Here is a 17,082-nt window from a genome sequence, read left to right as displayed (position 1 = left end):
AAAGCAATGTATTAAAGAGTAACAGTCTCCAGATGAGTAGCAACATTCTCTGCCACTGGACAGATGCAAAGATATGCAACTATTCTCTTTTTCCACCAGGTACCTTAATAAAAAACTAAAGTTACACAAAACTGAACCATAAAGCAGTTGTATTCGGAGTGATTAAACAGTCAATCTGGCTCAAAAAAAAAATCAGGGTGAACTCAAGGATATTAAGCCACACGAACATTTTCACACTTAAAAGATTACCAGTATTGTGGCTGGCAAAATCAGAATAGAATAGAACTTAAATGAGAAGCAAACTTGTCATAGGGTGGATGGAAGTTGGGGGAAATCTCTGATAAATCGTTAAATTTATGTCGTCCATCTCACTATCAAGTGACTATAGGCAGTTTACAACAATGGAAAAAAAACAAAAACCTATAATTATTCCTTGTCTATAAATATATGTCTCCGACATCCAAGTTGATAGATGACTGCATCAATCAAGGATCCTACCTTTGGGTTGAATTTATGTTTTACTGTCAAAGAAATAAAGGAAGACTAGTATAAATCTATTTCAAGCTATTTCAAAGCTGTTTCAAATCTATTTCAAGCTATTTAGCTGTCATTGGCTAGCCATACCCTTCTGGGATTCAAAAGGTGGAGCAGTATGCTCCATCCCATAATTGGGTAGACTAGGTTGCCCTAATAAAAAAACACTTGATCCTACCTTTGCTTTCTGGAAAAATTTGTGCCTTAGAAGTTCAGCTGCTGTAGGTCTATGGACAGAAAACAAAGGAGTGTCTTAAGCCTATGGTATATTGCAGGAAATTTTTTTTAAAAGAGCTTTTTCTATTTCATATGGGAGAATCACCCACAATAAGAACAGGGATCAGAACAGATGCTGCTTTTCACAGGTTGTACATTTCAATTCATACATTAGAGAAAAAGAAACAAAGAAGATGTTAATTCTGGATAAAAAGATGGTGGTTTTTGGCAAAGCGGGGCCATAAGCAAACCTGTGTGGTCTTCTCAACAATAGTAAGATAAAACATTTCCTGCGTAATATTCACGTTCTTATTTTATGTGTTTGCACAGAATTTTACCTGGAGCAGATGCAAAGTATTTAAGAGTGTTAAATATATGGTGGGTTTTGCTATTGGAACAATGCTTTTAGCTTGTTTTAATCTGGCTAATCACATGGCCCAGACTGATTTGACAAAGGTATCTTACTTTATTTCTTAAGATCGGTTCTTAGCATCAAGTCTGAGCCAGAGACAAACATTGAAAACTAACATTTGCTAAAACATCAATAAGGCAGTTATCATACGCGTGATGCAATATCCTGTGGCAGGAAGTTCCAAAGGCCAAGCGTACTGTCTTTGTTTGTCTTAGTGCTTTCCCATTCAATAATTCTCTGGAGTTCTTTGCTTGTGGCCTCTACTTTCCCTTCTTGAACTTCTGTATCCATAGGGCTGAACTTAAAAACCACAACTGAACCCCCATAGCAGGGGTGTTCAAACTTGGGAACTTGAAGGCTTGTGGACTTCAACTCCCAGAATTCCCCAGCTGGGGAATTCTGGGAGTTGAAGTCCACAAGCCTTCAAGTTCCCAAGTTTGGACACCCCTGCCCTATAGTTTCTATTGCTTAGTGAGAAAATTTGTTGACTGGGTTTTGCCCCATTTTATGACCTTTCTTGTCACATTTGTTAAGTGAATCACTGACTTCCCTATTGACTTTGCTTGCCAGAAGGTTTCAAAAGATGATTACATGACCCTTGGATATTTGTAGCTGTCACGAGTCAGTTGCGAAACACCAGAATTTTGACCATGTGACTATGGGGATGCTGCAATAGTTGTAATTGTGAAAAACAGTCACAAGTCACGTTTTTCGGTGCTACTGTAACTTTGAACGGTTACTGAATGAACTGTTGTAAGTCGAGGACTACCTGCATCTAGAAGATTGTGCTTAAATGTGTTTTGTAACAGATATGATGAGAGACATGCTAGCATAGCAGAGAAATCTATCTATGCTATCAAGTTTCAATATTTTGATATGTAAGCTTGGATATTTTCTTGCAGACGTTTCATTACCCAACTAGGTAACATCATCAATGCTAGTGTACGGTTCAATCTTAGTGTCAGGCCTGCAATTATATCCCTTTTAGGATCTTTGGCCTGCCACACTCTCTCTTATTTCATTATGCTGTTTCATTAGTGTAGTAGTTGGGAGGGGGGAATAGAAAGGAGTAGAATTGTGGAATGTGTTGTTGTCATTCTTTTCCAGAAGCCCAAGGTCATCTTTTGTCTCCGCACCTCTGCATCTGACCGGAACCAGCTGGGTGGAGATGCCAGGGTGGAAGATGAAAATTGGACCATGTGATGGATTTGTGGGTGTGGGGACAAGATCATGAACTTTCAACTGGGTGGGAATCGGATGTAACATCCAGAATTGGGATTTCACAGATGTGCTAAGATGTCTGATTTATTAAATTGGAACTTTAAGGATCATTTTGCCTTGGACTCTGATTTAATTCTACATGATATTTGGAACGCTGACACTTAGTTTATCTCTGAGCTACAAATATTCTCTTCTATTGATGTCAATGTATCTGCTATTATAGCCTAAGGCCCTAAAAAATTAGGCCCTAATCTGTTTCTCAATCTTGGCCATTGGAAGCTATGTGAATTTCAAATGTACAAATTCATATTGGCTGGGGAATTCTGGGAGTCAAAGTCCACACAGCTTCAAATGGCCCAGGATGAAAAACACTGTCTTAGATCATTAACATGGAATTCCAGTATGCCTGGTGGCTTTTGATAACTGACCTGGCTTACTCCGAAAGGCTAATACAAAGCTACAGTTATTTGAAAAGGAAATGTCCCTGAACTTTTTATCCACGCTCGCTGGACCACGGAACTGTATGCAACAAAAAGCAGCTGAACTGGTTGCAAAAATGCACGCAGAAAATCCTATTCCACAAAGCCACAGAAATTCTGGAATAGCTTTTAAACCTGGTGTACATTATAAGATGACATTATCCTTTCAACTGCATACAACACAGCCTAATGGATAACAGAGTTGGAAGGGAAGACCACCAACTCGTGGTCTATGGACCACTGGTGGTCCGTAAGAAAGTTTTGGTGGTCCACAGAAAAATTATTTGCATTTTTTATATTGCACTAAATCAAGAGTCCTCAAACTACGGCCCCTGGGACGGATACATGGAATGAATGTTTGTGTTGCTGCAGAATCTCTCCCCCTTTGGGGTCTTTTTGTGTGGGTTGGAGGGGGGCACAAATTCTGACTTGGGGTCTGCTTCGGCCTCCTGGTGGGGGGCTTTGGGCAAAGGCTGGAGGGAAGCAATAATGGTGGCAAAGAGCCAGAGGGCCTCGTTCCAGTGGGACTGCATCATGGCCTGGAACTGGCTGACCGTCTCAGCCCGCTGAGCCTCCAGGCACCAGTACCTGGCCTTGCACTCCCACAGGTCTTCCCTCTGCTTGGAAAGCCTATGCTCCTAGTCCTCAGTGAAGTGCGTCTGCTGAGCCTCCTTCTGGGTCAGAGCCAATTTGAACTGAGCTGTTTTGCCAACTCTTTCTCCTGGTGGCTTCCTCTTGGGGTCCCAAGGAGCCTAGGCAAGGAGTGGCTGGGAGGGGAGGGGCGAAGAGAGGCTGTCGAGGCATCCCTCCACATTAAGTGACATCAAGTTGGCCACACCTACCCAGTCACATGACCACCTTGCCACTCCCACCTAGGCAGTATATTAGGCAGATCATATTAGCGATCCGCGGGATTTAAAATTATGAATTTAGTGGTCCTTGAGGTCCAAAGGGTTGGTGACAACTCTCTGCTCAAGCAGAAAAGCCCATCCCGTTTCAGACACATGGTTGTCCAAACTCTTCTAAAAAACTTCTAATGATTGAAGCACCCACAACTTCCGGAAGCAGGTCATTTCACTGATTAATTGTTCTCACTGTTGTTCTAGATTCTCCTTAGTTCTAATCTTAAAACTAATCAAGGTTCTCTCCTTGATTAGTTTCCACCCATTGCTTCTTGTCCTGCCCTCAGGTGCTTTGGAGAATAGCTTGACTCTCTCTCTCTGGCAGCCCCTGAGATATTGGAAGGCTGCTATCATGCCTCCCCTAACCTTTCTTTTCATTAAATTATACATACCCAGTTCCTGCAACCGTTCTTCGTATATTTTAGCCTCCACTCCCCTAATCCTCTTTGTTGCTCTTCTCTTTTTAGAACCTCAACCATTTTTTTTATATTCCGGCGATTAAAACAGGATAAGCTATCAAACATCCAGCTCTACTTTCGTTTGCCTCCAATTTTCCCTATTGGACCTGCCTAGCAGGAATGACGCAGTTGTTAAGTGAATCTGGGCTCCCCATTGACTTTGCTTGTCAGGTAGCAAAAGATGATCACGTTACCACAGCATAACGCAACTGCCATAAATGTGATCAGTTGTCAAGTATGCAAATGTAAACCACGTGATCATGGGGATGCTGCAATGGTCATAAGTGTGGGGAAAAAATCATCTGTCACATTCTTTAGTGGTGTTTTAACTTCAAATGGTCACTGAATGAACTGTTTTTAAGTCCTGTATTAGGTTTTAAACTTGCTCATGTGTGTTCAAGTGTAGCCACTTGTGTATGCATTTATGTGCGTCCATAGGCAGAAAAGGGAGGTGTAAGTCATATAAATAAATTTTAAAAAGAGAGGGAGAGAGGACGAGGAAGTTAAGATGGTCCCGCTTATTACCTTTTCTCTGGGTCTTTCTGCAGGCACAACGAAATCATTTTCCTGAACGACTTCCCGTATTTTTTAAGCATATCCTTGTCTTGAACCCCTGTCTCCAAGGAGGGGGGATCATTTTGTAGTGTCAACATTAAGACCTGAAAAAATCGCATTGGTTAGAAACCCTGCCCCCTTCACCAAAATGGCCGTGCATAGCCTTTAGGAGGCTTCCAGAGTGCTGGAGACAAAAATTAGCGAAAAACAGACTGGTTTTTTGCTCGTTTTTGCCCCCCCCCCAGCCCCCAGGAGCACTCTATAAGCCTCCTAAAGCCTATGTATGCTCCCCCTTTTTTTTGACAAAAAACGGGCCTGTTTCCACAAAAAACAGCCCATTTTTTGCTCATTTTTACGGTTCCACCACAAAACCGCGTTCGACTAAATCGCGCCCGACTAAACCGCATCGCTGACGTCATCAACAGGGCGACAACAGCGCAGAGACAGAAGCACGCTGTAAACCCTAAACCTAAAATTAACCCCTAAACCTAAACCTAACCCCCCTAAACCTAATCCTAATCCTAAACTTAACCCTAAACCTAACCCTTAATCTAACCCTTAATCTAACCCTAAACCTAAACCTAACCCTTAACCTAACCCTAAACCTAACCCTAACCCTAACCCTAAACCTAACCCTTACCTTAAGTTGAATCGGCTTGCTTTCAAAGCGCTATTTAAAGCGCCCTTCTTTCTCCGCGCTGGCTGTTGCCGCCCTGTTGATGACGTCAGTGACACGGTTTAATCAGGCGCAGTTTAGTCAAGCGCGGTTTTGATGGGTCACGCATTTTTACACACACACACCTTCCCCAGGAGCACTCTATAAGCCTCCTAAAGGCTGTGCATGCCCTTTTTTGACAAAAAAATGGACCCATTTTGGGGAGGTCTGAGAGAGCAAAAACTTTTTAAAAAAATTTGCCTCTTCAAAATCTTGATGCGCCTTATACTCCAAAAAATATGGTACCAGTTCCTTATAAACAACAATTGTTGCTTGGGAAGAGAACACATCTCATCTGTCCTCTCACTGGGGAAGAACGCCAAGAGGCAAATTAGCTTCCCTGCACCCCAAGGATTGTGGTGTCCCTATTTTAGAAAATCCACAATAGAGGGCCAAATGCCACACAGGTACTCCTCAACGTACGACCGCAATTGAATTTGTTGATTCTGTTACATGCTTAAATGTACAACAAACAGTCCCCAGACTTCCTTGTATATTTTCAGAAGGAGGACATGCCAACTTTGCAGATGTACCGTTTTCTAAGAGGGCCGATCCAATTTTTCAGGCTGTGTGCATGCTTTTCATGTCAAATAGGATTATTTAAACTGGTAAATCTGTTAACGTACCTTCATGGGTGGGTATTTGTGATAAGGAGCAGCTCCAGTAGCCAACTCGATTGCAGTGATTCCAAAACTCCAAATATCTGCTTTGAAATCGTAGCCCCGAACCTGCATTGTAAGAGAAAATTCATTTCAAAATTGTTTTTTCTATTGCAGTAATTGTTCAATTCCATGCGCATCTTGCCTGAGTTATATTTGGGAGCTAACCTTCCTTCACTTCTTGATATTCATTTATGATATGGGACCTAAAACAAACTTCTAATTTCTCACCCAACTCCTGAAAATAGCACAATTTGTATTCTTCTTCATAAGAGTGAAAATATTACAAAGATTTTAGCTAAATGAGAGGAATAAACTAGCCTTGAGGGGTATATTGGAAAATCATGTTCTCTGCAAATATCACTGAATTCTGCTGTCTTGGTATCTCAGAATTGCTCCTGAAACTGAAGCAATTCTTCCAAAGCAAAGAAATGTTAGCTTCTCAGAATACAAGTAGTCCTTAACTGTCACAATTGGAACCAGTTTCAGCCGTTAAGTGAAGCAGTTGCAAAGTGAGATGCGACCACATTACTTGGCAACCGCAAAGGTCAATATTATTTCCATTTTGAACAGAGAGGAACCACGAATCAAAGACTTACCTTTATTATAAAGATAATTTATTAGGATTCTACACTAACTTCATTATAAGTTTAGAACCGCCCCACTTCCTAAACAAATTCCAGGACCGATTCCCACAGAAATAGTTAAGATATATAGTGAATGAACGACAGAAGTAGTTACATTCATAATGACGGTTGGAAAATTCACACAGCTATTCAAACACCCTCTTAGTGCATGCATCTTATCCCAAATTCAACTTTATTGCAAGATACCATGAACGGCTGTCTGAAATATGCTTCTCTCTTGGCCTGAACTGATTCATTACAGCCCATGATTAGGTCTCCAAAGTTGTCTGACTTCCTGTAATGACCGTAACATTCAGGACTTCTGTGACTGAGTCCAATGAGAATTATGGCCCAATACAGGTAGTTCTCGGCTTACGACCACAATTGAGCCCCAAATTTCTGTTGCTAAATGAGGTATTTGTTAGGTAACTTTTGCCCCATGTTACGACCTTTCTTGCCACTGTTGTTAAGTGACTCACTGCACTGAACAACCTTCTTGCTTTGGCACTGAAAAAAAACTGACTGGTGGCCGTTTTCCCATTTTGCAGCCTCTCTGTGGTCACGTGATCAAAATCCAGCCGCTTGGCAAATGACTCGTATTTATGACAGTTGCAGTGTCCGCTGGGGTCACGTGATCCCCTTTTACGACCTTCTGTCAAGCAAAGTCAACGGGGGAAGCCAGATTCACTTAACAACCGCGTTACTAACTCAACAGCTGAAGCAATTCACTTAACAACTCTGGCAAGAAAGGCCGTAAAAATCGGGTAAAATTCACTTAGCAACTGTCTGGATCAGCAGCAGAAGAAATGCCGGTCTCCATCGTGTGGTCGTAAATCGACTACCTGTACAGTATTCTTAGAAGGTTAGAATAACAGAGTTGGAAGGGACCTTGTAGGTCATCTAGTCCAACCCTTCCCACCCACCCAAATAGCAGACCCTGCTCCCTTTCTGGAAGGTGGCAGTCCAGCCTCTTCTTCAAAGCTTCCAGGGATGAAGCCCCCACAAACTCTGAAGGCAACCTCTGTTCCATTTATCTCTTCTCATTTGAGTGGTGGCGTTTATGCCTCCATTTTAAACTGGCCTCTATCTCTTCGCATCCCAGCTGCCTCTACCTCTCTTGCATCCACAGACATTGACATGAATAGCAATAGCAGTTAGCAATAGCAGTTAGACTTATATACCGCTTCATAGGGCTTTCAGCCCTCTCTAAGCGGTTTACAGAGTTAGCATATTGCCCCCCAACAACAATCCGGGTCCTCATTTTACCCACCTCGGAAGGATGGAAGGCTGAGTCAACCCTGAGCCGGTGAGATTTGAATAGCCGAACTGCAGAACTGCAGTCAGCTGAAGTAGCCTGCAGTGCTGCATTTAACCACTGTGCCACCTCAGCTCTCTGAACTGCAGCAATACCTTGTTAACGGAGGAAGATGTGACATGCACTCAGGTCACCAAGTTTATGGCTAAACAACAGCCTTCTCTTTCTCGGGCAGTTTCACAACTCAATCCTACCACCCCTGCCTTGGCCTTCACCAAGGGTCAATAGATTATTGTTTCAGCTGTCACTGGAAGACTGGGAAGAAATATATCTGGAACAATGTAAAGGAATGCTTTCACAGGAAACTCATTTCAGTAAGGTAAAAGTTGTTTCTTAGATAGATACCATGTTTTTTGGAGTATAAGACGCACCTCTGTCTCCCCCCAAAAAGAAAGTGAAAATCTGGGTGCGTCTTATACACTGACCCCCCCCCCTTTTTAATAAAAATGGACGTGCAGAGGGTTTGGGAGGACTGCAAAGAGGTCCTGGGGGCTGTGGAGGGCAATGAACGGGCCTTGTTTTGCTCGTTTTCCCCCCCACCTCCAGCCCCCAGGAGCACTGTACAAGCCTCCTAAAGGCTATGCATGCTCTTTATTTTTGGCAAAAAACGGGCCCGTTTTCGCAAAAAAATGGCCATTTTTTTCTCATTCCTCCCCCCACCCCAGCACTTTGTAGGCCTCTCAAACTCTCTGCATGCCCCATTTTTCACAAAAAATGAGGCGTGCAGAGGGTTCGGGAAATATGCAGAGTGCAAACACTTTTTTTTAAAAAATTACCTCTTCAAAATCTTGGTGCGTCTTATACTCCAGTGCGTCTTATAGTCCAAAAAATATGGTAAATGTTCTGGAAAGTTTTACAGGTAGTCCTTGAATTATAAAAGTTCATTTGGTGACTGTTTTGACGTTGCAACGGCACGGAAAAAAGTAACTTATGATCATTTTAACTTATGAATGTTGCAGCATCTCTGTGGTGATATGATCACAATTAGAAGGCTTGATAACCGACATGAATTTATGATGGTTTGTAGTCTTCCAGGGTCACTGATCCCCTTTTGCGACCTTCTGACAAGCAAAGTCAACAGGGGAAATCAGATTCACTTAACAACGGTGTGATTTGCTTATCTGCTGTGATTCACTTAACAATTGGGGGGAAGGAAGGTCGTAAAATCAGGAGCTCACTTAGCAACCACCTTGCTTAGACACAAAGGTCCCAGTCCCAACTGAGGTTATAAGTTGAGGATTAGTAGCATTTGAAATTTCAGTGCTCAGTGAAAGCCTCTTCCAATTTATTCTTACCTGCTCCATCACTTCGGGAGCCATCCAGCAAGGGGTTCCTACAAAGGTTTTCCTCACTTTGTTCCGCGTAATGTCCCCACCGGTAGCTAAAAAAGCACTTACGCCGAAATCTGAACGCCAAAACACAAAAACAGAAAAGAAGGGGTTAAAAAAGCATTCTCTCTTGTACATCTTTTTTTTTTTTAAAGCAAAAGCTATGACTTAGAACAGAGGTAAAGAACTAGGCTATTAGGGACGCAGTGGCTCAGTGGCTAAGAAGCTGAGCTTGTCGATAAGAAAGGTCGGCAGTTCAGCGGTTCGAATCCCTAGCGCCGCGTAACAGAGTGAGCTCCCGCTACTTCTCCCAGCTTCTGCCAACCTAGCAGTTCGAAAGCAGGTAAAAATGTCAAGTAGAAAAATAGGAACCACCTTTGGTGGGAAGGAAACAGCGTTCCGTGCGCCTTCGCCATTTCGTCATGCTGGCCACATGACCACAGAGAAGACTTCGGACAGCACAGGCTCTTTGGCTTTAAATGGAGATGAGCACCGCCCCCTAGAGTCGGGAACGGCTAGCACATAGGTGTAAGGGGAACCTTTCCCTTAAAGAACTAAGTCTCTTTATGACTTGTGGACTTCAACGCCCAGAATTCCTGAGCCAGTCATAAGCCATGCAAGACTCAATAATTCTGGGAGTTGAAATCCACCTGTGACGGAATCATGAATCATGGATCTAAAAATGAAAATTAAGAAAATGAACAATAAATAGTACAAGTCATCAAGGCCAAGGCTGATATCATATGCCACATGTAGAGACGAAATCCTTGTGACCGCAAAGATTAAATGCTTCCTGGAAGGCATCCAGTGGCCAAATGTAAGACTTATGCACTGGGTACAGTTTCATGCTCCTGCCTAGGCTTAACCAATAACAAGCACTGTAGTCCTTGAGTTACAACTCTAACGAAGCCTCAGTGTGGGGAGAGGGAGGCGAGTGTTAAGAATTTCAGTTCCGGTTTGTAAGTCTCCTTCTTCAGGTAGGCAATAACTTAGAACGGTCACTGAGCGATTGGACGTAAGTTGGGGACTACCTGTATTTGAAAAGTATTTCAGAAAAGAAAGTCCTCAACTTAAAACCATTCATTTAATGCATGTTTTAAGTCAACAACTGGAAAAAAGGTGAAAAGGGACCCTTTTTCATACTTACAACCATTACAGCATCTCTATGGGGAAGTGATCAAAATCAAAAATAATCAGCATTCCAAACAGCCTCCAAAATTAAATCAGAGTCCAAGTGAAAGTATTGCTCAAAGTTCCAATTGATTAAGAGAGCCATGTTAGCACATCTGGGGAAACCCGAATCTGTAGGCTCCCTGGTTTTCCCAACCCAGTTGAAAGTTCAAGATCTTGCCCCCCACACCCACCAGCCCATCACATGGTCCAATCTCCCACTGCCATGCTGGCAGCTTCCACCTATTCAATTCTGGTCAGGTGCAGAGGTGCAGAGACAAAGGATGACCTTGGCTTTCTAGAAAGAATGTTGTTATGGCTACGTATCATCTAACTCTGTACAATCCCCACTCCCATTTTCCCACAATAGCAAATGCATAGTAGAATAATGGAAAGTGTGGAAGGCCTGAGATCCAAAATAAAGATGGCTTCAGGCCGGCACCAAACACTTGGCAACTGGCAGGTATTTATGTCAGTTGTAGTGTGTGCAGGGCTCACATGATCACCTTTTGTGACCTTCTGACAAACAAAGTCAACAGGGGGAAGCCAGATTTACTTAGGTTTGTGTTAATAACTTAACAACTGCAATGATTCACTTAACCACTGTGGCGAGAAAGGTCGTAATATGTGGCAAAACTCAGTTAACAATTATCTCGCCTAGCAATGGAAATTTTGGGCTCAATTGCGGTTGTATGTTGAGGACTACCTATGCTACAAAATTTCTAAAAGCTTTCATAACATTTGCAGAATTGGTGCAAGTTTCTACATGTCTTTCATTTTCCACCCTGACCAAAAGAGAAATTAGTTTGGAATCATGCATGTCCTCTGACGGTCCAGTCACAAGATTTCTACACCGTTACATTTTTCTCAGATCACGTACAAAATTATGAAGACCCTGTTGTTGAAAGGAGGATAAAAACAGACCCTCTTCTCTGCCATGGATGCGAGGCGTGTATTTTAAGTCACCATGTGAAATTACTGCAGCGCACTAATTACACTGAAATTCAATTTTCCTTTCTGGGATTTTAAGAAGATAAAAGAACTGCCGGAAATGCTACAACTTTAAATAACTTAAAAATGATCTGCATTGGCTGAGGAAAGTATAGTACATAGTTCCATGATGGCAAACCTACTGCACGTCTGCTATAGGTGGCACGCAGAGCCCTCTCTGCGGGCATGCTAGCCATTGCCCCAGCCCAGCTCCACCACGCATGCATGCGCGTGCCTCCTGCCAGCCCGCTGGTCTTCAGGTCTCTGCCTTGCATTCTCAGGGGGTGAAGGCAGGGGATGCACACACGCATGCACGGGGGGGGGGTGTTGCATGCGCTGGGGTGCTTATATTGCATTTTGAGGGTTAACTCGTGTGTATCCCTCTCCCTGCAGCCTACTTTGGTCCAGGAAGGCCTCCTGTACCAATCTGGAAGCCACAAATAAGGATGGGAGGGTGCATGCACAGGGGGCACAGTGCATGTTTGTGGGGGCGCTTGCATTGCATTTTAGCAATAGCAATAGCAGTTAGACTTATATACCGCTTCATAGGGCTTTCAGCCCTCTCTAAGCGGTTTACAGAGTCAGCATATTGCCCCCAACAACAATCCGGGTCCTCATTTTACCCACCTCCGAAGGATGGAAGGCTGAGTCAACCCTGAGCCGGTGAGATTTGAACAGCCGAACTGCAGAACTGCAGTCAGCTGAAGTAGCCTGCAGTGCTGCATTTAACCACTGCGCCACCCCCCTCATTTTGGGGTTGTCTGTGCTTGCGTTGGGCACTTGGCACCCAAAAGGTTAACCTTCGCTGGTATAGTTTATTAGAGGTCAAATATATTGCAGTAGTACAAAGCCAGAACTGAAAGTGGTGCGTCAAAATCTCTACTTTTCCCTCCCTTAACTGCCTCTCATTGCCCACCCCAGGGTACCCAACCAGGTTCAGGCAAGATGTTTTCCTAAAGGTTAATTCAAGCATAGGCTGGTATGCAGCCCCCTCCCTCTCCCAGCCGGGTGACCTTGAAGCAGCGTCTCAAGGAGATACAGCGCTTACTTTCCTTTCCGGAAATATCCCCCCCCCCCACCCTCTTCCTTCCCCCTTATCACATCATCATGGCAGCCTGTCACCACAAAGTACATGCATGCATAAAATGGCAGCTGACATGAAGAACATGCTTATGAAAAGAATGGCATTAAGAGTTTGCGGAGAGACATTTTTTTGGGGGGGGGGGGGGGGAGGGTGGAATCAGAATTTAGAGAAGATCTCAGAGATTTATTTCAGAAGGCCTGAACTGAAATTCAGATTAGGTCTGCTACTTTGCAGGTTTTTGTTTTAACGGTCACTGAACAAATAATTGCAAGATAAATTGGCACAAAATCCCCAGGGAACTTCTCAGGCTGCGTGGCACGACAAAACCGCACTCGACTAAGCCGCGCCCGATTAAACCGCGTCGCTGACGTCATCAACAGGGCGACAACAGCGAGCGCGGAGAAAGAAGGGCGCTTTAAATAGTGCTTTGAAAGCAAGCCGATTCAACTTAAGTTAAGGGTTAGGTTTAGGGTTAGGTTTAGGGTTAGGTTAAGGGTTAGGGTTAGGTTTAGGTTTAGGTTAAGGGTTAGGGTTAGGTTTAGGGTTAGGATTAGGTTTAGGGTTAGGTTAAGGGTTAGGTTTAGGGTTAGGTTAAGGGTTAGGTTTAGGGGGGGTTAGGTTTAGGTTTAGGGGTTAATTTTAGGTTTAGCGTTTACAGTGTGCTTCTGTCTCTGCGCTGTTGTCGCCCTGTTGATGATGTCAGCTACGCGGTTTTGTCGAGCGCGGTTTCGTCGAACGCGGTTTTGTGGTGGAACCCTCAGGCTGAGGGGGGTATGGGGATTTGAACCCAGATCTCCCCGTTCCTAACCCAGCATCTTCCCCACTAGGCCCTGCGACCTTTAATGGGATCAGATGTCTCTTCAGTTGCAGGTATCTCATAACTGCGTAATCATCAGTGCACTCAACACCAAAGGACACCCAAGGGAGGAAAAGGGCAAAATTCCAGCTTTCCCTTTGATTGACTGCAGACTATGGTGGTAGATTTTGTAGCTGTGTTGCAATGCAAAGTCACTGGGGAAGCCAGATTCACTTAACAAGCCAGGTTACTAACTTATGAAGTGCAGCGATTCATTTAACAGCTGTGGCCAGAAGAGTCGTAAAACAGGGCAAAACTCACTTAGCCAAGATCTCACTCTAACGTAAATTTTGGCCTCAATTGTGGTGTACTGCCTGTACCTGTCGTCCCCAGTGCCTCATCCTTTAACAGCAGAAATGTTCGGCTCAACTGTGGTCGTAAATCAAGGACTGCCTGTACAGGCAATCCTTGACTTACCACCATTCTTTTCGAGACCATTCAAGGTTACGTCACTGAAAAAAGTAACCTACGAATTTCCATTGCTAAGCAAGAAGGTTGTTAAGTGAATTACACCCGATTTTATCACCCAATTTTACGCCATAGTTCTTAAAACACATCATAGCTGTTAAATGAATCATGTGGTTGTTAAGTGAATCATACCCAATTTTATGGTCTTTTACGCCATAGCTCTTAAAACAAATCATAGCTGTTAAATGAGAATCTGACTTCCCGTCATGATTTTTCTTGCTGGACACCAGCCGGGGAAGTTTCAAATTGTGATCACATGAACCCAGGAAACCCGTGCTGGTTACATGCCGGTTACCAAGTGCCCAAATTAGAGTCACATGATCCTAGAAATGGTCGTAAGCCTGAGGACTGGTTGTTAAGTCATTTTTCAGTGCTGCTGTAACTTCAAATGGCCAGTAAATGAATGGTTGTAAGTGAAGGACTACCTGAAGTGACAGATTTTATTTTACTGGGCTCCAAGATCTCCACAGATGGGGAGTGAAGCCAAGAAATTAAAAGACTCTTGCTCCTGGGGAGGAAAGCGATGGCAAATCTAGACAGCATACTAAAAAGCAGAGATATCACCCTGCCAATCAAAAGTGTGTCTAGTCAAGGCTATGGTTTTCCCAGTTGCAATGGATGGCTGTGAAGGTTGGACCATAAGGAAGGCTGAGGGCCAAAGAATGGAAGCCTTTGAACTCTGGTGCTGGAGCAAACTCCTGCGAGTCCCCTTGGACTGCAAGGTGATCCAACCTGGAGGAGATCAACCCTGACTGCTCTTTAGAAGACCAGATCCTGTAGAGAAAACTCAAATACTTTGGCCACCTAACAAGAAGGAAGGACTCCCTGGAGAAGGGCCTCATTCTGGGAACGATGGAGGGCAAAAGAAGAAGGGGAGGACAGAGAAGGAGGTGGCTGGATGGAGTCACCAAAGCAGAAGGCGTTAAATGGACTCCAGAGGATGGTAGAGGACAGGAAGGCCTGGAGGAATGTTGTCCATGGGGTTGCAATGGGTCAGACACAACTTCGCGACTAACAACAACAACAACAACAACACCTGAAGTGCTTTTTTGTTTTTGTTTTTTCGTTTACAAATCTCATCCTTGCTCACGGAGATTTGTGCTTCCATTTTCCTTTCACAACAAAACAACAGGGTTATTTTGATGGGGAAACATGGCAAAGTTTCACATATAGTGCTAACCTTCCTTATGCTACGAGGGTGGGCAGCTTAGCACCCACCCTCCCCGATCTTTGGGGATGACATCAGATGCAAGGATTTCAGCTTCTTAAATTCTTGCGAGGTCAAACATGGAATGAGAAGAACTGGGTTTAGCCATTTGAACCATTATGCAGATTAACATATTCTGGATGCTTGAAAATGGCTAAAGGCACGCTGGGCATTTGCGACCTCTGAATTTCATCAGTTAATCCCCTGGGGTCTCCTTTTGTTCTTCTTCATCTTAAGCAAGGAAATTCCACCAAACTGATAAATATCTTCCTGTCAACCTTTGCTCTTTCTCCACAACTCAAAGAGAGTTTGTGATGGCAAAGGACGGTAAATACTTTTTAGAAGAGAGCTGTATTTTTGAGGGCTGGAGTGCAGCTAAATCACGTTTTTAATAAAACCAGGGATCTTTAACAAGCTTATCCATCATTTAAGACTTGGAAGATAAGTAAATATTTTAAAATAAAACCATGGATTTCTAACAAGTTTACCAATAGGTGCATTTCACCACTTGTGCTATTTGATAGATAAAGGTCAGAAACCACAATCACTTCCTTTGGCTGATAGTGCGTCCATCCATCCATCCGTCAACTGTCTGTCAGTCTTTCTGTCCTATCCATCCGTCCGTCCATCCATCCATCCATCTACCCTATCTTTCTGTCTATCTATCTATCCTATCCTATCCTATCCTATCCTATCCATCCATCCATCCATCCACCCACCCACCATGTCTGTCTGTCCTATCTGTCCATTCATCCATCTACCCTATCTATCCATCCGTCCATTTGTCTGTCTGTCTGTTCAATCTTCCAAGCTGCCACGGTCAAGAAAACATTCACGGTCCTCCACTTACAACCATAATTGAGTCCGGATTAACGGTTACAATGTTAGGCAGGTCTCCCAATTATTCTTTCTGTCAGTCATTAAGCAAACCTGTTTTAAACAATGGATTTTTTTTTTTTTTGCAGAAACCGGAAGCAAATGTCAGTTCACAGGAAATAATAACAATTGTAAATTGCAGCCACGTGACTGCAGGACACCGCAGACAGCATTTAACAACTGGCTGAAAAATTGAGAACTTAATCAAAACGTTTTAATTGCAGTTACAAATGGTAGAGAGTTTTTTTTTTCCTGTTTAGCCTACTACTTAGAATTGCCTTGGCTGAAGCAGTGTTATAAACATATAGTGATAGTAAAAATATTTGATCTGTCATAAAACCCAGGACTAGCCATGCTAGTTTTAAAAACTTGGTTGGCATTGAGAGACCGCCTACTGCCAATCACCTCCACTAGACCGATAAGATCGCATAGATTAGGCCTCCTCCGAATTCCATCAGCCAGCCAGTGTAGACTGGCAACTACCCGGAGGAGAGCCTTCTCGGTGGCTGCTCTGATCCTCTGGAATGAACTCCCCGTGGAGATCCGGACCCTCACCACCCTCCAGACCTTCCGCGCTGCACTTAAAATCTGGCTATCCCAGCTGGCCTGGAGTTAAAGATTCTAACCCCTACTCGAATTGTATGACTGTTGAGTTCTTAAATGATGTAATGTTTTATGTTGTAAATTGTTTGTCCTTCCCCCACCCCTTTTGAACTGTGAGCCGCCCTGAGTCCCCCCAGGGAAAAGGGCGGCATACAAATAAAGTGAACTGAACTGAACTGAACTGATTGGAATGGATACTGATAAAGAAGTCGGAGTAGCGTGTCACTGACAGCCATCTATCTGTATGACAGCAATTTCCATCAGTTAGTTGAGATAAACATGAGTTCATGTCGCACCTAGGCATGAAAGCCGGCAAGATGACTTTAGGCCAATCACCAGGAGATGGTGAGTTCTAGTCCTGCCTTAGGCCAGCTGGGTGACTTTGGGCCAATCACTAGGAGACAGTGA

The 17,082-nt window shown here is 43.6% G+C and overlaps 1 protein-coding gene across 1 annotated transcript in view; it reads right to left on the bottom strand.

Moving 5' to 3' along the window:
* Positions 1 to 17,082, bottom strand: part of OXSR1 (oxidative stress responsive kinase 1) — a 102,250-nt gene that overhangs the window by 25,869 nt on the left and 59,299 nt on the right. Inside the window, exons 6-9 of the mRNA XM_032237757.1 lie at positions 9,388 to 9,497; positions 6,119 to 6,220; positions 4,748 to 4,881; positions 713 to 761 (exon numbers count right to left, since the gene is read on the bottom strand). Of these exons, the coding sequence (XP_032093648.1) occupies positions 713 to 761; positions 4,748 to 4,881; positions 6,119 to 6,220; positions 9,388 to 9,497 (395 nt within the window). The remainder of the gene's footprint in view (positions 1 to 712; positions 762 to 4,747; positions 4,882 to 6,118; positions 6,221 to 9,387; positions 9,498 to 17,082) is intronic.

The sequence above is a fragment of the Thamnophis elegans genome, chromosome Z, assembly GCF_009769535.1.
Source record: "Thamnophis elegans isolate rThaEle1 chromosome Z, rThaEle1.pri, whole genome shotgun sequence".
NCBI lineage: Eukaryota > Metazoa > Chordata > Lepidosauria > Squamata > Colubridae > Thamnophis > Thamnophis elegans.
The sequence above is the reverse complement of the archived record's forward strand: the minus strand, read 5'-3'. Positions and strand labels throughout refer to the sequence as shown.